This window comes from Bacillus rossius, chromosome 1 (genome assembly GCF_032445375.1).
Source record: "Bacillus rossius redtenbacheri isolate Brsri chromosome 1, Brsri_v3, whole genome shotgun sequence".
Lineage (NCBI taxonomy): Eukaryota > Metazoa > Arthropoda > Insecta > Phasmatodea > Bacillidae > Bacillus > Bacillus rossius.
In genome coordinates, this window is record NC_086330.1 from 221,764,560 (window position 1) to 221,787,523 (window position 22,964).

General features: G+C 39.6%; 1 protein-coding gene across 3 annotated transcripts in view; it reads left to right on the forward strand.

Annotated features, from left to right (window-relative positions):
• Positions 1 to 22,964, forward strand: part of LOC134527313 (unconventional myosin-IXAa) — a 651,966-nt gene that overhangs the window by 546,950 nt on the left and 82,052 nt on the right. For all 3 annotated transcript variants that reach the window (XM_063359870.1, XM_063359869.1, XM_063359871.1), the window contains exon 16: positions 20,403 to 20,691. In XM_063359870.1, the coding sequence (XP_063215940.1) occupies positions 20,403 to 20,691 (289 nt within the window). The remainder of the gene's footprint in view (positions 1 to 20,402; positions 20,692 to 22,964) is intronic.

Genomic DNA, 22,964 nt, shown 5'->3' on the forward strand with positions numbered 1-22,964 from the left:
AGCTTAAAAAGACATGGTAAAACATGTAAAGTCAAGACTGCTTACGGCATGGAGGACACCGATGGATCCACTAGACTAAAGAAGAGTTATCTGCAATACTACAATAATTTTCCTTGTCCTGAGCGAGATGGTATTAGCTCACCCGACCGTGACGAAGAACATAAATTAAAGGATGCTGATGGCTTCGGGAAGGCTGAAACTAATGGAAGTATCAACACCGTGAAAAGTGAGAATACATTCATGCCTATATTCAGTAGATCCTCCAGTCTTTGTAAAAATGATGGACTCCTAAAAAGAAAGCAAGAAGACGATGAAGACACTTCGACATCATCGAAATTGAATTCATACGGTAATCTGGGTGAAGAGAATGTCTTCTACAGTGATTGTTACAGTGACTCTGAGGCTGTTGACAAAGGCATAGACTGTGATGAAGCACCTAAAGCTGACAAGATCCTAGAATGTGGCGGTGTCCTGAGAACGAAACGATGGAAACGACGTGTTATAATAAATAAATCTGATAATTCTTATTAAGATCACTGGGCGATTGTGATATTAAAAGTATGAATAATAAACATGCAAGTAAGATGGTGGTAGAAGAAATTGATTACACATCATGCAAAGATCCAAACATATTGGTTGACCGGCTAAGACTTCTACATGGCTCGCTTTGTGCAGGAAACTATTTGTGCATCAAAGAAATATCTTTCATACTCAAACAACTGAGGAAAGCTGGCTACATACAATAATGGCTTCTTTTACTTGTATTTGTGTAATGTAGAGAAATAAATTAAATACTGAAAGTAAAAATTTAATGTTTTTATTTCTTGTATTTTGATTTCCAACTAAGCCTGTGTTTCCGCTACTGTATGTGTGATCATTCCGTTTCCTGTGTGTTCGTTCCGTTTCCTGTGTGTACTGTGTGTACGTTCCGTTTCCTGTGTGTACTGTGTGTACGTTCCGTTTCCTGTGTGTACTGTGAGTACGTTCCGTTTGCTGTGTGTACTGTGTGTACATTCCGTTTGCTGTGTGTACTGTGTGTACATTATGTTTTTTCCTGTGTGTGTACTATTTCTTCATTTTGTTTCCTGTGTGTACTGTTTAATCATTACATTTATTGCGCGTAAATTACATGTATTGCGCGTACATTGCGTACATTGTGTGTTGGAGCTGTTGGAGCTTTTGGAGCTGAGTAGACTTGTATCCTGTAGCTTCATAGACATGCAATTTCGTAGCCATGCGGTCTTTTAGTCATGCAGTCTCCCAGCCATGTATAACTCGTAACCAGCTAGATCCTTTTAGACTCGTAGCCTTGTAGCCTCGTAGTCTCTTAGACTCGTAGCATTGTATCCCAATATCATTGGAGCTGTTGAAAGAAAAGGCAGTTGGAGCATTTGGAGCTGTTGGAGCTGTTGGAGCATTTGGAGCTGTTTGATCATTTGGAGCATTTGGAGCATTTGGAGCTGTTGGAGCTTTTGGAGCATTTGGAGCTGTTGGAGTTAAGAAGTATTCGTTGCATGTCTATGCAGGGCAAAATGTTTATAAGATTGTTGGCTTTCGCAAGTGATTTTGTAGTAGGATAGAAATTGTGTAATAAATATTATGTTTGTAAAATAACTTGTGGTGTTTTATTTCTCGAACCTTACACTTTTCTGGTATTTAAATTAAATTTATTTTAGCTTCATCCAGGATCGTGCCAAGGACCTTAGTCGACCTAATAAATCATTATATTGTTTGAAAATTTATTTAATGTATTTTTAGTTTTTTCCTGAATTTCTAGGTTAATTATTATGTATTTTCCAAGATGTTGGTATTGATGGCTTATAGGATAATGGTAGTAGAGGATTTAAAGTCTATTTAAGAATTTTGATAATGGTTTATTGAAATTATTATTTTTTTACATAAAATTAAACGTTATTACATCGATCGAGTATCGAACCAAGGACAGGAGCGGATCGAATTAATCTGTAGAATGATTGCCAATATTTAAATTAATTTTGGAATTTTTCCCGCATTTCTAGCTAAATAATTACATGATTTCAAGATGGCGCCCAAATAATCAAGATGGCGGGCACCTCAGTAATAATAAATGATTACTGCACTCTAGCGGGTAAAACTTAGACTAGCATGATGGTAAGACGAGTACACGCACAAGATGGTGTCCTCCAGCAGACGAATACAAGATGGTGGCAATGACCACTAGCATGTGGTAGCTCCTGGTAGCATGTACTGAATGCAAAATGTCGGATCCATGATGGTCGTCTAGGTCAAAGTCGTAGATCAAGGTCAATGTCAAATTTCAAGGTCAATGTCAAAGTTCAATGTCATCAGTTGAGGACAAAGGTATGGTGACCAGAAAATTATACTAACATGGTATCAGCACACTCTAAATGACGGAAACAAGATGGTGGTCTCCAGCGGATATTTTCAAGATGGCGGCCGTCACGAAATTTGCAACGGTGGTTTTAAAGATTTTTATTATTTAATTCGGTTGATTAATTTTTTTAATGATTTTTAAATTTTTTCCCGATTTTCTAACATAAAAATTACGGATTGTCAAGATGGCAGTCGTGACGTCATGTTACCTGACGATATATATGCTATTAACAAAGTGGTGGGGGCCAGTCTGCTTGCAGCCACCACGAGGGGAAAGTTCGGTCGCCATTTTTATTTTTTTTGCCCTCACCGGGTTCGAACTGAGGACTCCAAGCTCCGTGTCGTAAATGTAATTTTTTAAAATATTTTTCATTAAAATTTCATTAATTGGATTTTTTTATAAATTAAAAAATTGTTTTCATTAAAATCGGATAATAAATTCAAAAGTTAAAGATGGCGGGCGTAACGGAAATTGCAACGGTGACGTCATGATTCAAAATGGCGGAAAACACAACACCGGAAATTTCGAGAACACATTATGACGTCATCCGAAATGGCGGATCCAAGATGGCGGATCCAATATGGCCGCTGGTGTCAAGGTCAAGGTCACGACCATCCAAGATGGCCACCGTGACGTCATAATCCAATATGGCGGTCGACACCACAGGCACCACACCCAGTAGCCAGGCGCAGGAGGAACTATTACATACTACTATATTTATCAAAACCCTACAGTTTATGCAGGTATCAAAACGTTATAGTTATACTAGGCGCAATATAACTCCGAGCTTGAGTTACGTCACACATGAGGAGTAGGGACTGCAACACTTGTGGGGGGTCGGTGGATGAGGAGGGGGTATAAGCAGATACGGCGACATTCAACAGCAGGTAGAGAGAAGCAGAAAACATTGACCACTTACCACTGACGTACCAAGCACTACCTCAGTTCTTCAACGCCACTGACTGTTCCATCCGAAGAGTCTGATGTGTAAACGTCACTGCTGTCACTGTTTACATCACCTAACTGAACTATCACTTTAACAATTTCAATGTCAAAACGCACATCCTTATCCCAGTATTCGTTCTCGAGTGTCATATTGACATGATTGCAAATCAGTATCCAATCTTCTGGACCCATTCGGTTAAATATCTCCTCGCAAATTTTTTTTTTTTACATTTTCCAAATTGCAAGTAACATTTCTTGAAGCGACTTCTCCTTTAACTTTAGCCCATATGAGAAGTATATAATAGGGCATCCTGGCACTGGGTCCTGGGTATGGAGTCAGTAACGCCGACCGCCATCTTGGATTCTGACGTCATGGCGGCCATCTCGGATGGTTGTGACCTTGACCTTTGACCTATACCTTTAATTTTACCTTCAAAACATGCCAAAATTTTCCCAAAAGTCCTCAAAAATAGCCAAAATGTCCATTTTTTGGAAAAAAAATCCGGCCAAAAATAAAAAAAAATTCAATTCCAAAATTATGATTTCAAAAATCCTCAAAAGTCGTTTTGCCTTAGAAAGAACACCTTTTCCATATAGACGCTTAAGCATCCATGTCTACAGCCTCCGATAAGCCTCTGACATCATCATTGATTATTTCATCATGGATTGTCATAAAAGTATACGATGTTACCATTGCAATTTCTGCTACGGTCGCCATATTGAAAATCTTTATTTATTATCCAATTTTATTGAAAAAAAAATTAAAATTTATAAAAAAATTCAACTAATAAAATTTTAATAAAAAAATTAAATAAAACAAACATTTACGGCACGGAGATCGGAGTCCTCGGTTCGAACCACGTTAGGGCAAAAAAAATTACGACCGATCCTTCCCTCACTGTGGCTGCTGGCAGACTGACCCCCGCCATCTTGAAAATCTGTAATTTTAATGCTAGAAATTATGGAAAAATTTCAAAATTCATTAAATAAATTGGTTATAAATGTACTTATTGATTCGATCGATTCCCGTTCTTGGTTCGATCCCTGGGCGATGCAAAACATCTTAATTTAATGTAAAAAATATCAATTTCAATCAATAATGATCAAAGTGCTAAAAGAAGCCTAGTTTCCAAATCAACCATCACCCTATAGGCCATTACGACCACCATCTTGGATATTTGTATTTATTGACCTAGAAATTCGGGAAAGATTCCAAAATTAACCGAAAAAATCAATCATTAATTTACATAATGATTCGATACTTGGTTTTATCTCTGAAAGAAGCTAAAAATAAATTTAATTTAAATACCAGAAAAGTGACAGGTTCGAGAAAATAAAAACACTGTAAGTTATTTTACAAACATAATATTTATTACATAAATTCTATTCCACTACAGGATCACTTGCGAAAGCCAGCAATCTTATAATCATTTAGCCCTGCATAGACGCGAAATGACTAATTCTTAGCTCCAATCGGTTTATACTATACAGAGACCAACCAGAACCTTTACTAACATAGTCCTCCTCATATTGACAGAGTTTCAGGATACCGTTTTTAACAGTTTTCTTCACTTCGTCAGAACTGTAAATTGTAACAGCCGATGTATTGAGAGGACTTATTCTCTAAGTCATCGAACGGATACGATTTACCATATAAACAGTCCAGCCACAAGTTATAATTTAAAGGTCCGTACGTTGTTACTTCATCAGTAAGCTGATTGATTATGTTCTACCTGATTTCCTCAAGAAAAATAAAAATGTCTTTAGCTCCAAATGTTCAATCGGCTCTAACCGCTCCAAATGCTCCAACAGCTCCAAAAGGCTCCAAATGCTCCAAAAGGCTCCAAAAGGCCCCAAATGCTCCAATAGCTCTAAATGGCTCCAAAAGGCTCCAACAGCTCCAAATGCTCCAAGACCTCCAAAAGGCTCAAAATGCTTCAACAGCTCCAAATGCTCCAACAGCTCCAAAAGGCTCCAAATGCTCCAACAGCTCCAAAAGGCTCCAATGCTCCAAATGCTCCAACAGCTCCAAAAGGCTCCAATGCTCCAAAGCTCCAACAGCTCCAAATGCGCCCAAAGCTCCATCTTCATTTGGCTCCAATTGAATTCAATTACTTTTTTTTATCGAACTTGATATGATTACTTGCATGTCTTTATTAGTATACATTTTGGCTGGCAGTGGTGACATTTTTTACACCTTTAAGTTATAAGTTTTATTTAGAAATCAGATTTCGAGAAATGGTAGATACCATCTTGAAAGAAAGTATTAAATTTCTTCAAGTTTATACACATACATTTAATTTAAGCTATTATTGTATTTAGCCAACTTCCCTCAGTTCTTTGAGTATGAAGGATATTTCTTTGATGCTCGAATAGTTTCCTGCACAAAGTGAACCATATAGAAGTCTTAGCCTGTCAACCAATATGTTAGGATCTTCCCATGTGGTATAATCAATCTCTTCTGCTACGTTCATCTTCCTTGTATGTTTATAATAAATATTATTATCTCTGGAGTCTTCCGTTTTAACGCCAACCACAAGTTCACTTTCGTCATCGAGCCAGTGATTATCACAAGCTTGATCAGGATAATTAATTTTATTATGTCGTTTCCATCGTTTTGGTCTCAAGCCACCAAACAGTCTTCGCTCTTGCATGCTTTTGGTGCTTCAGCACAGTACTCAATCATGCAAGCCTTAGATGTGTCAGCACAATCATCGATCATGTAGGCATCAGATGTGTCACCACAATCTTCAATCATGTCAGATTCAGATGATTCATCACAGTCTTCGGTCTTGTCAGCTTCAGGTGGTTCTCCATCTTTCACATTTTCATGGTGACGACTAGATATTGGTGTAAACACCTTTTCATTTCTAATGAGGTTGCTACTTTATACGTTTGTTTTAAATTTTAAATTATTTTCTTGATCTATATCAGTATTTTTAGCATTAGCTTTTTCGCCTTCGTTCCTCTTCCGCGATGTTGTAGCCCAGTCTTCGTTATCTTTATTCATCTTAGTTGTACAGTTCTTGCAATGTCTATCCAAGTAATATCTTCTACCAAAGTATTTCTGACACTGACTGCAATGAAATGGTTTTTGAAAAGGACCCAAATTACACTCGCTTCTCTCATGTCGTTTAGCATTCTCTCTCAAGGTAAACACCTTGCTACATTATCTACAGTGATGTCGTTTTGATACAGCTACAGACAACGAACCAGGGTACATGTTAGCTTCTGCGACTAATGGAAGATGTAAACTAAGAGTTTTAAATTAAACCCATTAATTAAATAGCATTTTTTAAATATTAAGTCAGCAAGAGTTAAGTTATCTTATGCAAAGGTACTTGTAAGTAGTTCTGCTTTTCAACAACAGATGATGCCACGTGTTGCTTGCAGGTAAATTATATTTATTTCTTTTATGCGGGATGCGGGATGCTCACTAACGATATCAAAAGAAGGATGGCTTCGCTAGACTCCAAGGAGAAGGAAGTTTGTTCTTCCAGTTAGAGTTTCTCAGATTTCTCAGAGCTTATTATTTAACTGAGTAATGATTTTTTTTTTAATTCCACCTGATAAAAATATTGCAAGTGTTGATTTAGTAGCAGAAATTCACGAAATAATTGTAACTCCAAATAAAATGGCATGTCTCATTAAGAGTAAAACTCCTTCATGGAGAGATCGGTTTCTCAGAAATAACCAGAAACACTTGGAGAAACCACAGGAATGATCGCAAGCACATGGAAAAAAATGATCAAAATACTGACAAGAATAATCAGGAGCACACGGAGAAAACCATCATAATATTGACATGGATAATCGGGAGCACACGGATAAAACCGCCACACATTTGTCTTTGATATCATAAAATTGCAAAAAAAAAAAAAATTAAAAAAATTGAAATCAAAAAAAGCAAAAAATTCTGGCTTGGCCTAGAACTCTATCTTTGCTCAACAATGAGAAGTTCAAAAGCTAGCAGAATCTGTTTTTGTATTTTTGTGATAATCACTGGCTCGATGACGAAAGTGACCTTGTGGTTGGTGTTAAAACGGAAGACACCAGAGATAATAATATTTATTATAAACATACAAGGAAGATGAACGTAGCAGAAGAGATTGATTATACCACATGGGAAGATCCTAACATATTGGTTGACAGGCTAAGACTTCTACATGGTTCGCTTTGTGCAGGAAACTATTCGAGCATCAAAGAAATATCCTTCATACTCAAAGAACTGAGGGAAGTTGGATAAATACAATAATGGCTTAAATTAAATGTATGTGTATAAACTTGAAGAAATTTAATACTTCTTTTCAAGATGGTATCTACCATTTCTCGAAATCTGATTTCTAAATAAAACTTATAACTTAAAGGTGTAAAAAAATGTCACCACTGCCAGCCAAAATGTATACTAATAAAGACATGCAAGTAATCATGTCAAGTTCGATAAAAAAAAAGTAATTGAATTCAATTGGAGCCAAATGAAGATGGAGCTTTGGGCGCATTTGGAGCTGTTGGAGCATTTGGAGGCTTTTGAAGCCTTTTGGAGCATTTTGAGCATTTGGAGCATTTGGAGCAGTTGGAGCCGATTGAACATTTGGAGCTAAAGACATTTTTATTTTTATTGAGGATATCAGGTAGAACATAATCTATCAGCTTACTGATGAAGTAACACCATACAGACCTTTAAATTATAACTTGTGGCCGGACAGTTTATATGGTAAATCGTATCCGTTCGAGGAACTAGAGAATAAGTCCTCTCAAGACATTGGCTGTTACAATTTACAGTTCTGACGATGTGAAGCAAACTGTTAAAAATGGTATCCTGAAACTCTGTCAAGATGAGGATGACTATGTTAGTAAAGGTTCTGGTTGGTTTCTGTCTAGTATAAACCGATTGGAGCTAAGAATTAGTCATTTCGCGCCTATGCAGGGCTAAATGATTATAAGATTGCTGGCTTTTGCAAGTTATCCTGTAGTGGAATAGAATTTATGTAATAAATATTATGTTTGTAAAATAACTTACAGTGTTTTTATTTTCTCGAACCTGTCACTTTTCTGGTAGTTAAATTAAATTTATTTTTAGCTTCGTTCAGAGATTAAACCAAGTATCGAATCAATATGTAAATTAATGATTGATTTTTTCGGTTAATTTTGGGATCTTTCCCGAATTTCTAGGTCAATAAATACAAATATCCAAGATGGTGGTCGTAATGGCCTATAGGGTGATGGTTGATTTGGAAACTAGGCTTATTTTAGCACTTTGATCATTATTTATTGAAATTGATATTTTTTACATTAAATTAAGATGATTTGCATCGCCCAGGGATTGAACCAAGGACGGGAATCGATCGAATCAATAAGTACATTTATTACCAATGTATTTAATGAATTTTGGAATTTTTTCATAATATCTAGCATTAAAATTACAGATTTTCAAGATGGCGGACATGTCATACTACCTGATTATATATATATGCTATGAAACAAGTGGTGGGGGTCAGTCTGCCAGCAGCCACAGTGAGGGAAGGATCGGTCGTCATTTTTTTTTTTGCCCTAACATGGTTCTAACTGAGGACTCCGATCTCTGTGCTATTAATATTTGTTTTATTTAATTTTTTTATTAAAATTTTATTAGTTGATTTTTTTTATAAATTTTAAATTTTTAAAATAAAATTTGATAGTAAATAAAGATTTTCAAGATGGCGACTGTAACAGAAATTGCAATGGTGACATCAAATACTTTTATGACATAATCCATGATGATGTCAGAGGCTTATCGGAGGCTGTAGACATGGATGTTTAAGCCTCTATATGGAACAAGTGTTCTTTCTAAGGCAAAACGACTTTTGAGGATTTTTGAAATCCTAATTTTGGAATTGAATTTTTTTATCTTCATTGGCTGGATTTTTTTTTCCAAAAAAATGGCCATTTTGGCGATTTTTGAGGATTTTTGGGCAAATCTTGGCAAGTTTTGAAGGTCAAATTAAAGGTCTAGGTCACAACCATCCATGATGGCCGCCGTGACGTCATAATCCAAGATGGCGGTCGGCTCTACTGGCTTCACACCCAAGGACCCAGTGCCAGGATGCCCTATTGTATACTACTCATGCTTTCTATCGGACTTAAATCCGTACGATAAGGGGGCAGACGAAGTAATGTGTGGCCTCTATTTACCTATAGTCTGTCTGCCGAGTACTGCACTTTCGGAGGTTTGTGCTTCTTTATGAGGTTATACAAGTTTGGTTTGAGCATGTCGCTAGTAAAGGAAATATTCTCTTACCTAACCACTGCTGCATTTCCAATTTTGTCGAGCTGGAGGTAGGCATTTTATTTATTTTTACATTGTGATAGAGAGCATTATCTATCACAACACTGTTTGGTGGAAGATTTGGTATTAATTGTTCGGTGAGCCATTTTTCATAATTATCTTTATTCATGTTTTTGTGATAATCCCCCTGTTGCCTAGTGCGACTTCCAAATTGCAAGAGCATTTGGGATAAAACCTTTTTCGCCATCTGCGTGAATCATTATTAATCTTTGACCCTTCGCGACAGGCAATAGTAGACCATTTGAGGACATGTCACTCCACATTTTATTTTTTACATGAGACGACAATATGTACGACTCATCCATGCATATAATTGTGCGTTCATCGTTTCTATATTGACGCATACTCTTGAGATATTCTATACGTTTTTGCCGAATATCTTATTTTTCTATTAAAAGCAAGCGCTGCGATTTGGTTTTCTGCCACCTGAATCCTAGCTTCTTCAAAGTCGTCCTTAAGGTTGTATTGCTACCTCATTCTTTAGTTTACGTCGTACAGTTTCGACAGTCAGCACACGTTTTTCAAGTAAGTAAAAATTTTACACAGTACGTCGTACCACAGCTTCATCAAATGTGTCAAGTTCGTGTTTACATGTTTTCTTTCGCTTCTTGTTGGGCGTCTCGAAAGATGTTCCTTCATCAGCTTCATTTCTCTTAGCCTCCCTTTTAACTGTTTGTATAGTCGTGCGAGACACACCCGTCGCCTTAGCTGTTCTCAGCTGTGCTTTCTCTAGTGAAATGGAGGGTTCCTACAATCGCGCTTCATTTTCCATAAACTGCAGAACGTTATAGACGATTCCTGCGCCTGCGAGTGCAGTTTTTTATTCTTAACTTTTGACAACACTGGAGGCATTTTATGTATAAAGTTGTACTTTACTGAAGTACTGCACTATATATGCAACACTGGCTCTGAACAAAAGTGATACACTACATGCACACAAACCTCAGATCCAAACTGTAAACGAAAACGTTTAATAAGTACCACGGATGTGTTAACGAACGTATTCGTCGGATTTCACCGAAGGACTAAGTTTTCACTCTGTGCAGTAGCGTGTAGCCCCTGTTATCTAGTTCCGCATTATTGCTCGCCACGTCTGCCTTCCCCAGTGTCGTGACTCACATACACACAACGATTTTCTAACCGTCACCCAGGCTCGGAGTTATGTTGCGTCTACTGTAAAGCCAAATGATTTCCATTTATTGCATACATTGGTAAATTTATTCTACCGTGTAAGCTACATAAAACACATTGAAAATCTTCATCTATAATAGGAAATGCTATCAGAAGGCTCAGGTAACGTTGCTTACTACTTTATTAAACATTATTCTTCATGCACTATTATTATTTACTATTGATAGCGCGCTTCCGCAGGGCATACATATTGTTGTACCACTGGCCTCGGCCTCAGTCTGGTTAGACTTGCATGAAGTTAATTTAGTGTTAAGTTCCGTGGCGGACACGTCCGACGTAGCGTGGCCAGTGCAAGTACTATTCGGTGTCTCCTGGTGCGTTGCGGCTGTATCCCGTGATGCAGTTCTTTCACTTCAGAGTAACGATTATTTCTAAATTCCCCATGGTCTACCACTTTCAAAATTATGTTCAGATTTAGTGTTGTCGTGTTTTGTAACACTTTTTCCTTCTTTTTTTTTGTCTTTACGCACGTTTAGTGAGGCCAAGTTACACTTCAGTTTTGCTCTCAAGCGTGAGACGTATTTTCATGCTTTTTTTCTCTTACTTTTGCCGTAGTAATCGTCATACTCAAGGCACGCTTCTAATATTTTTCACCGATAAGTAAAGTTGAACATGAAGTGGGTTTGGATGTGATTCCCATTAGACGTGCCATTCGCGTGAAGTTTTGTGTATTTTTTTTTGTCTACGCCGCTTTTGGTTTGCGGTAATGCTGATAGTACCCCTGGATCGTGCTCGTGACGATCGCAGGTCCGCTTGTTGATGTCAGATTCTGCATTATTTGGTGTGCTGTGGTGTACCTTCTAGTATTGTTTCTTTTGCAGATCCGTGTATCGATCTGTACCATATACCTTTTCTCTTAATAATTATGGTAATCTTGTTCTCAATGCTACTTTTGAAACATCCTATACGGCACTGTCTTAACTGTAAAAACATAATATATGACGTGTGGTTAATCCATTTGTCCAAGCATTTATACATTTTTGCATGCCATGTAAAGCATTACATCTTCTAATTCCTGTAGCCTATCTGAAAAAAATTATCACTTATTGAAATAATTTAGTAATATTTCTAACGTACCATATCTCATGGCCTTTGGGCAGTAATGCAAAATGATTTGAACGTGAATCTTATTTATTGTTTCGTCTGAATAAACTTGGCATATTTCAATTTGAATCACATTCTGTTTCTGATAATTATTTACTTTTTTCATATCAAATACACATTCGTATTTTTCACTCTGCTAATCTGTATCAGAACAGATTTTATGTTTACTTGTGACTTGTGTTTCCACCTTCTTATTTCGCTCAGATTTGGAGGCCTCTTGGAACTAATTTTGTTCTGAGGAGATTTCAGATAACAAAATATTAATATTTATTATATAGGCTTAAGTAAGTATTCAAAGGAATCCTAACAGTAGTCTTTACTTTTCTCCTAGAATTTAAAAAAAATATATATCACCATAAATTAATGAAATTTATTACATTTAAAATAATAAATTTTCAATGGAAATTTCATGCACTTTTTAATACATTTATTCAAACCACTGCCTGCTTATGTAACCCCTCAAAAACATGAACTTACAACAAAAAATTTATATGTAACTTGGAGTTGAAAACACGCTCCACTAGCCTCGAAGCGCAATTGGTCACGACAAAAACCATATTTTCTGCAGAACAAAATATTCTGAGACCATAGGGGGACGAAAATTAAAGTACTGCTACTGATGTCCCAAATAGAAATTGTCTCCGCCAAATTGATCAGTAGGGCAGCAAGCACTCCCGGCCTGACCAGGCATGAACAGGCCCACTCACACTGCACAAACTGCGTGCTGGTCGTGACTGGTTTCCATTCTCACGCACATGAACTCAATGCTTCCAGTATCGCTGAGTATTTTACACTGAAAACCATTTGTCGATTATACCCCATCAACTATCAAGGCTGTGAAAGCTTGATTCGTTTCTCACACAAATCCGCCACCAAAATTACATAATTAATCTTCCGGCGAAACCACTTCATATAACATAGTCTATTTTCCAGCTTACTCAGCCATGGCTTCTCAACACTAGCTCTTGCGCTACACGTCAATAGAATATCACCAGCCGAACGAGGGCCTTGACAAAAAGCGTAGTTTTATGCTGGTACATATCCGCGCGCTTCCGAACAGAGGTATTGTGATCTACATGCCTTTGTCCCGGCAGTTCACAGCCAACGCTCTCGTTGGTCTCTACCCGACAGCCAACAAGACTCAATCCTTCAGGTGTCGCGCCTAACAACCATCTCACGAACAGACACTGCGACTCGCCTGCACCTAACTCGTGCTGTACGCTACCGTCCGCTAACCAAACCACATGACGGTAGCGCCTATCGCCTAACGTGCATGCAGCACTATATAACGTAGCCTAGCACAACTAAACGAGCCTCGTAGAGTCACCAGTCTAGGCAAGACATCAAACAAGTTACATCGCAGTTACAAATAATGGACGAGACCTCAACTCGTCACAAACTTTATTTAAAAGGTCAAAACAATCCCAAGCCATTATAAAAATTAAGGCCACGCAGTAGCGTAGCCAGGATTTGTGTATGGGGGGTGGGGTTGTGGGTTAAAACATGGGGTCCGGGGGTCCTCCCCCGGAAAAAAATTTGATTTTAAGGTGTAAAATAGTGCTATTTGAGCAGTTTTCGGTACTTAACTTTAAATATTGTAATGGTAAAAATATTATTAATTTTTTAATAAAAAAAATTGTTTAAGTGATGAATTAATAAATTAATTAAGATATTTTCATCAATCCAAGTGCCTTGTCCACGCCCACTCAAAATCATAAATCATGCTCGAAGCTCGACAATACAAAAAAAAGGAATAAAAATCGTTGGGTTTTGGCAGAACTAGCCTATTCCTGGAAACAATTAGCTTTAGCTTGAAGAATTACCCAGTCACCAATTGCTTATAATTACCCCACTGGTTAAATACAATAGGTGTAAGATATTTGAAAACTTGGGACCCGTCACGGCGTCACAGCCTTATAACTTCTGCTCGTGACAGGCGTTGGGGAAGGGAAGGATAATCGGTAGGGCTCGCTTACTCTTCCCCTCCAGTGCAGTGGCCGGTGATAGCAGTAAGACACCCAGGCTTTCAGCTAACCTGCTTTCAGATAAGAAAAAAATGGTGGCTAAGGGAGGGGGGTTAGAACCCCTAACCCCCCCCCCCCCCCGGCAATGAACCTGAGGCCACGGACACTTTTACATTTTTCAGTAGTAACACTACATACCGTGTCCTGTATATCAACAACATACAACTGGATGCATCGAGCTACCTGCCACACATGTAGCATCAGAGCCTCTTTGTCTCTATGTTGTGTAAGAACTTTACATACCATATCGTTTATCACTACAGGACACAAACACATGCTTTGAGTTACTCGTCAAGCATTACCCATCTTTAATGTCAATGTATCCATTATCTCAATTTTATGTAGGAGCTATACCCACCATATCTTGCTTCGTAAAAAGACACCTACATTTATAGAGCTAATTGGCATTATACAACCACATCTTGTTGCAGTGCCTCAGATGTCTCTGTGTTGTGTAGGGACTCTAAATACTATATTCTGAATCACAATAATACACACTTGCATGCTTTGAGTTACACCCCACCTGTCACCATTATGTAGGGTCAGCCTCTTTATTGTCTGTATGTTGTGTAGGAAATCTTTGTAACGTATCCTATACCGCCACTTGACAAGCAACCCGCCCCCCCCCCCCCCTTTCACGCATCGAGCTATTTGGATTAAACACATACCTTTAGTGTCAGTGCTTTGGCTGCCTCTATGTTGTGTAGAGATTCAACATAATCTATCCTGTATCGCAAAAGACACTTATGCTTCGAGTTAATTGTCACGCATCACCGACGCGTAGTGTCTGTCATGCCATCCTTTATTTCAGTGTTGTAACTTGTAAGGGGAATTTATCTACTGTAACCTGTAATAAAACAATACACATCTGCATCTTTAAGATATTCGTCATGCATCAGCCAATCTTTTGCCTATATGTTGCGTAATAACTTTACCTACCATATCTTGTATCACAAAAAAACATACCTGCATGCTTCGCCATGCATCACCCAACAGAAGTGGCAATACTCCTGCTGTCTCTATGTTGTTAAGGAAGTCTTCTTACTGTATCCTATTTTGCAACTTATCACACCCGCATGCATCGAGCTACTCGACATTAAACACCCATATATATATAGTATCAATTCATTATATATATACGTATATACCTTTGTCTCATTAAATATTGTATCCTGTGTCCCAAAAATACACACTAGAATTCTTTGGAAAATAGAGAAGTCTTGTGCATTGTATTTACTATGGGACTATGGCTTGATGGCTTGTTGGCTTGTTGGCTTGTAAATCGGAAAGATTCGGCTATGTTCGGGTGTCTCCACAGCTCGTTGACTATGATCGGGACCATGACGGCCAACTTGAATGACGCCATATCCGCCATCTTGGAATCCACCATTTTGAAAATATGTAATTATTTAGTTAGAAATTCAAAAAATAAATTCTAAAAATCCTCAAAAAATTTGCTTGATTAAAATAATTATTGATTCAATTGATATCTGTTCTTGGTTCAATCCTAGACTGATGCAAATAGTTCATTTCATATAAAAATATATATTTATTCAATAAAATATGAGGAAAAATACAAAAACAGCTTAAATTCCTCATCTACCAGACGTCAGTAAGCAACGGATGCCATCTTTGAAATTCGTATTATTATACTAGAATTGGGGAAAATATCGAAATATCATTAAAAAACCATTTGTTAAAATAATGATTGATTCGATAAATATCGGTCTATGATTAGATCCTTACTCGATAACCAAAAGATAATTTAATTACAATTACCAAACAAGTGACAGGTTTGAGTAATAACAAAAATAACAAAAAATATTACATAATTTCTATACGTACAAACAAGGAAAAGTACTAACATTTCTTGATACATTAAGGCTTCATAGAAGGCGAAGCGAGTCTTTTGCATGCCTTGATATGTGTTTACATGATATCTCCACAACACAGTTAATTTACCAGTCATGTCCAGTTGGTAGCTAGGAATGTCTATTCAGAAGCCAGGCACGTAATCGGCGGCCAGGTTCATTCAGTTAGTGTCCGAAACGTCCAGTTATCAGCTAGGCATATGCAGTTAGCGACAAGGCATGACCAGTTATTGGCTAGACACATCAAGTTTGTGGCAATGTACGTCCAGTCGGTGGCCAGTCATGTCTTTTCTGTGGCAAGGAACGCACGTCCAGAAGGTGGCAAGACGCATCCAGTTGGTAGCTAGGCATGTCTATTCAGTAGCCAGACTCATATTCGGTGGCCAGACACACATTCAATTTGTGACCGACATGTCCAGTTATCAGCTAGGCATGTCCAGTCACCGACCAGGCATGTCCAGTTGGTGGCCAAGAACGACTATTCAGTGGCCAGAAACACACGTCAAGTAGGTGGCAAGAAGCTTCAGTTGGTTGCTAGGCATGTCTATTCAGTATCCAGAAACCTAATCAGCAGACAGGTACATTTAGATTATGGCGGACATTTCCAGTTATCAGCTAGGCCTGTCCAGTCAGCGACCAGGCACGACCTATTTTTGGCTAGACACATCAAGTTTGGTTGCAAGGTACTTCAAGTCGGTGTTCAATCATGTATTTTCTGTGGCAAGGAACGCACGTCCGATAGGTGGCAAGATGCATCTATTTGGTGGCCAGGCATATATATTCAGTGGCCAGCCACATCCAGCAGTTGATGACTAGACACCTCCAGTCTGGCCAGGCATGTCAGATAGGTTGGACAGACACATCAGTCTGTTCGTCATGCTAACAAGGCCAGTTGGCGACCAGACACATCCAGTCGGTGGCCAGCCATATTCATTTGTTGGCTAGACACCTCCATTCTGTCGCCAGCCATGTCAGATATGTTTGGACATACATGTCCTTTTGGTGGCCAGGCACATGCAATCAGTAGCCAAGAGGTGTAATTTTTAATACTTAATATACATTTCAAACAGATCGTGTACAATATTGCATGTTTTTTTTAATCATGATAAGTTAACCACAATTTTTTTTAAAATTGATTAATTAACAACAATTTCTTCCAGCTTGTATTTTTATATTACAGAAAAAAGGCTAGGTAGCAACTAGTGTGTCTGCATGAGGGCAACCGGCACAAAAAAGACTTATATAAAGTAGTGCTGTATTACATAAAGGGTGCTGTGCAGCAGATTTATTGTTTTCATGCGAGAAAAGGCACCAAGCGGACTAATATAAAGAGTGGTGATACAGTGATGGAGTATAGGTAGCAACTGCAGTGGTACATAAGTAAAACAGGTCGATGCAGACTGATATAAATTGTTGTTTTGCAGAGCGTGGGCTGGGCAGCAGGGTATGTCTGCATGAGATCAAAAGGAACAAGGAGCCTTATCTGTAGAGATGTTGTATTACAGTAGTGGGCTAGGCAGTAGCTGAAGTGTCTGAATGTGGACAACAAGCAAAATTAGCTTAATCTTAAGGGTGGTTCTATTAAAGCGAGGGTACTAGGCAGCATCTGTAGTGTCTGCATAAGGTCAACAGGTATCAAGCAGACAAATAATAATAGTGGTTGTATTACAGTAAGATGGATCTAGGTAGCAGCTGGAGTGACTACACGTGGCAACAGGCACCAACAGTGGCGTCTCGTCAGGGCAAGCAAGGCAAGCAGTGCTTGCCCAGGCAGTTTACAGACATTGTATTTTTTAAATAAATATTTTATTCAGAATAGTATTTTACTTTGGCTCGTGCAGTTAGGGGTATGTATTTTTAACACTATCTTCTTGGGACCCAATACTGTGCGCTGTGCGCTATAAAAAAAGAACTCGTTGACAAAAAAAACATGCTGTTTTAGAAGCGTTGCTAGGTTTAGAAGCGCTGGTAGGATCGCTTTCAGCAGGAAGGCTGCCGCAGTAGTTTCCTTTCGGAAGGGGGGTGGCATGGTACAAAGGTTCAGGGAGGGGATTGGCTGGAAAAATACGTGGTAGAAGCTACGAAGGTAACGCTTTCTTGCCGAACTGGAGCGAACATGGCCGAAGCAGACGGTGGAATTCTTCCGCCGACTGCTTCGGCTATGTCCGGTACAGTTCGGCACGGCAGGTGGCGATGTCGCGTTTCAGTCGGCGGTCGTCTCTCGGGGCGCGCGCATCTCTCCCGCGGGCTGTTGGCTGGCAGTGCGTGGGGGATTTGTGGGCGTACAATGATACTACACTCCCACTTAGTATATAAGTAATGTAGAGTATGTATTTTACTATCAGAATAATGTCAGTCAATCATTGTTTTTCAAAAATAATGTATTTAAAAAAAATGTCAATTTTTCTACCTGTGGAATAGCCAATGTTCAGTTAAGAAAACTACTTAAATAGCACCATTTTGTACCTTGAAATCCATATTTTCCCGGCGGAGGGCCCCCAGACCCCCCCCCCCCAACCACATCATGTTTTGGTGTGAACGGAGTTATTGCTTCCCCTCATGTAAACCTCACGCCTCGCCACTGGGCACCAAACACTTTGGTGAGTTGATAAATTAGTTTGTAGAGGTTGGGTAAAGGACTCAGTATCTGCACGAGGACAACAGGCTTTAAAGAGCCTAATCTTAACTGATGCTGTATAACAGTGAGTGAACTGTGCAGTATCTGGAGTGTGTGAATGAAGACAACTGGCAACAAGCCAGAGTTGTATTACAGTCAGGAGGCTAGACATCAGCTGGAGTGTCTGCATGATGGCAACAGTTACCAAGCAGCTTCATCTAAAATGTTTGTGTATTACAGTGAGGTGGCTAGGAAGCAGCTGAAAAGTCTGCATAAGACAACAGGACAAAAGGGTAGTTGTGTTTCAGAGAGGGGGCCAAGTAACAGCCAGAGTATCTGCATAAGGGCGGTGGCACTAAACAACATAATCTAATGAGTTGTGTTATAGTGAGGGGCATAGGAATCAGTCAGAGTTTCGGCATTAGGGAAACAGCTAACAAGGAGACTAATCTTAAGAGTTGTATTACACAGAGGTGCCCACCCCCCCAAACACTATGACTCACCCCCCCCCCCCTAACCTAATAATGGCCCCCCCCCCGAAATTTTTTATGCCATTTTCTCAATGATTTACTCAATGATTTTATAATATTATACTTTTTTAGTATTATATTTTATCACATTTTGCATTAATTAAAACTGATTTTCTATTAATAATTTTGGTCATATCAGGTAATATTTCCATCCTGAACCGACAGATGGCAAACTGCTTTTGTTGAGGAAAGTGCGGGGTTGCCAATTTGATTTACAAGATCCCTTTCAATTATCAAAGCACCAGAAACGTATTTTCACATTAGAAGGTATAATTATGAAAATAATATATACATTTTTCTCTGCTTTTAACCACCCCCCCCCCCCCCTGAAATTTTAATGACGCAGTCTGCGTCGTTACCCTCCCCCTCCCCCCTTGTGGGCACCCCTGTATTACAGTGAAAGGGCTATATGAAACTGGAGTGTTTTAATAAGTTCAACAGAACCAAGCAGCCTCATATCATTAGTTTTTGTATTACAGTGAGGTGTCTAGGCAGCAGCTAGATTGTTTTCATTAGGAAGAAGAGCACCAAGCAGCTTATAAAGAGTTATTTTATTATATTAATGGGGCTAGATAGCAACAGGAATGTCTACATAATGTCAATATTAATCCAATCAAGCTAAGTGTCTGTATGAGGGCAACCAACATCTTTCATCGTAATATAAAGTGATATTTCATTTTATAACGGCTGCTGTGCAGCAGATGGAGTGTCTGCATGAAGGCAAAAAGCATTTCACAGCCTAATTTTAGAGTTGTTGTATTACAATGAGAAAGCTAGGCAAGAGTTCGAAATTCTGTGTATGGGCAAAATAACACCATTAGCCTAATCAAAATATTTGTTATATTACAGTGGTGGACTAGGTGGCAGTTGTAGATTGCATGAGGGCAACAAACTTTAAGCAGCCTAATCTTAAGGGTTGTTCTATTACAGTGATGGGGCTAGGCATACATAGTTGTGTCTGTATGAGAGCAACAGGCTTGTATCAGATTAATATAAATTGTGGTAATATTACAGAGATGGAGCTAGGCAGCTGCTGTGTGTCTGCATGAAGACAAAATACACTAAGCAGCTTATATTAAAGTGGTTGCATTACTGTAAGGTGGCTAGGCAGAAGATGGAGTGTCTGAATTAAGACAACTGTCACCAAAGAACCTAATATACCAAGTTGTATTACATGGAGGGACTAGGCAGCAGCTTGAGTGCCTGCATGAAAACAACAGGCAACAAGCAGACTAAAATGTTGTTTACAGAAATGAGGCTATACACCATCTGCTGTATCCGCGTGAGGGAAACACGCACAAACAAGAGTAATATAAAGAGTTGTATTACAATAAGACATTTGGCACCAGCTGGAGTATTCGCATAAGGGCAAGAGGCATTAAGCAGACTAATATAAAGTGTTGCTGTGTTACATGTTACAGTGAGGGGGCTAGGCAGCAGCTGGAGTTTCTGCGTGCGGGCAAGAGGCACAAGGCGGCCCAGCTGATCCAGTCTACGTGGCGAGGCTGGCACGTGCGTCGACGATGGCCCACCTTGAGGCGAGGGCTCGAGCTGGCCGCCTCCCCCTCTCGAGGCGCTGCTGCCGCCTCCGCTGCAGCCACCGCGCGCCCCCGGCCGCAGCCAATCGCCGGCACGCCGCCTCCCGACCCCAGCGAGAAGTGCGACCACAAGATGATCCAGCAAACTTGCAATTTGTTTGGTCTTGACCTGGTAAGTTGTAATCGATATTCAGTCTTTCCGACAAGCATTTATTTGTATATTTTAATAATATTATTTTTCTTCACATAATTATGCAGTTTTTTCAAATTGTATTAACAGAATCGTTCATTTTTGACGTGATAACGTCCATTAAATGGATGAACGCTGGCTGCACGCACTAAAAAATGTCCCGTTGCGCAAATTGTTCCGTTATGCTGTGTCCCGTTACGCACATTGTTCCGTTACGCTATGTCCCGTTACGCTCATTATCGCTTGCACCGCATATATCTCTCTTCCACTCGACTGTTTATAAAGTGAAGTGAATAGTTAATGTGGTTTTCATTGCTTATTACAACAATTTTGGCAATAAAGGTTAATTATTCTTGCATTTTTAAATTTTGATTACTAGTATAATTTCAAGTATTTATTCTTTTATTATTAAAATAAAAATTATTCAATTTTATTCATAAAGTATGCAATCATTTCATCAATGTTTTGTTATGACGTCACGTTAAACTATCGTCCGTAAACCGACTTTACAGACAAACAATTTTTTTATATAGAATTATAAATGGCATCTTTGTTCCAACCTTTTGGTCGGCATCCTCCACCAGTCCTTCCATATATGCGTCCTTTAAGGGTAGAATGGGAGTGGCTTACAGATCCTTTTATTATTTCCAGAGCAAGTAAAATTACGACAGAGCTGTCAAGGGATTACTCCCCCTTTTATCAGGAAGGTGTTAGAGCCTCAGCTTGACCGAAGTCATCACCTTAGCCCCCTGCCTCACTCAGCTAACCAGACAGTTAGCTGTGTTCTGAGCCCTAAGACTTTATCAGCACTGGCGCCTACCCCAATCTCCTACATCACACTGGGACCCCTCAAAACACCCGGTAACCCGTGGTCCGGTGGAGGCCTATCCAAAATCTGCTAGCTGTCCAGGCTTGTACTGGAACTGTGTATTCGCTCATCATGCCGACTCCGCATCGGGCTAGAGAACCCCTGGAGCCTGCTCCAAGCGGTCGGAGCACCACTACCAAGTACGAGTCCTACCCAATCAGAATCCAGGGCCTTGGAGAAAACCTCAGCGGGACACCATTCAATCTTTCATGGATTCTTCCTGTACTACTGCCAACTTGGCATCTATGTGGCACGAGACCGTTCGCCAACAGGCTGGCCAACCGCCACTCTTCAGAATCATTCCCCTGGATGTCCTCGTCTCCTCAGACTACCCTCCGACCTGCCGTACCTCGGCCCGACAGGTTTACAGTCGATTAAGGTCCGGACGTGCCTGGACTCATCCGGCGACGACCGCAGAAAGACATGACTATCCAGTCGTGCGTGGTCTGGAGAGCCTTGGGGTTGCCTTGGTACCTCCCCCGACCATTGGAATAGGTGAACGTATCACACCTAGTCGAGCAGTTTACAGCTATTTTTTTAGGCCTGAGTGCCCCCGAACACGCCGGTGCCATACTCGGTCGTTTCCATTACCATAGGGCTGATCCATTCACTATGAGGCCTTTGGGACCAAACACCGAGGCTCGGCAGTCGAACCCTTCAGAAAGGTTTCAAACGCATCTGCTGTGCCCTCAGATTCAGCCATTTCACCATTTCTGGTCCCATACATGCAATTGAGGATGCACTGCGGAAGGGTTACGTCCGGCATTGTCCTCTTCAGTTAAGGCGATGCTATGACCAGAGGTTGAGAGTTACCACGATTCGCCCCTAACAGCGGTGCCCACGCAGAGGCCGAGGATTGCCACTTGGTGCGGAGAGGCTATATATTCGCATCCTTGCACCCATTCCGTGAACCTGTTGGATCATGTCTCGGATACTAGAGCCGGCAACAGCTCCGACACCTCAGGCGACAATCACCTTCTATGCAGGGTCAGGCCCACTTCCGCCATTATAAATTGCAGTATCATCATTTTCAAAGCATGTTAGTAGTATATAATAGTAAATCGTGGGACTGGTGCCCGTGCGAGAAGCTATAGCTGGCGTCCGCAATCTTGGATTGTGACTTACAGCTGGCATCCCGAATGACCTTGACCTGTACATGATCTTGACCTTGATATTTGAATGGTACCCTGACGTTTGACGTTTGAATTATATCCTTGACATTGTAATTGCTAACCTGCTAAAAAAAATGCTGCCATTTGCCGAAAGATTGCCCATATGACAGAACTTTCCAGTTCTTGGTAAAAAAAATTCTAAAATCCAAAAATGTTTCTATCCAAAAAAAATTCCCCTTTTTTTAAAGAAAATTTCCCATTTTTCTCATAAAAAT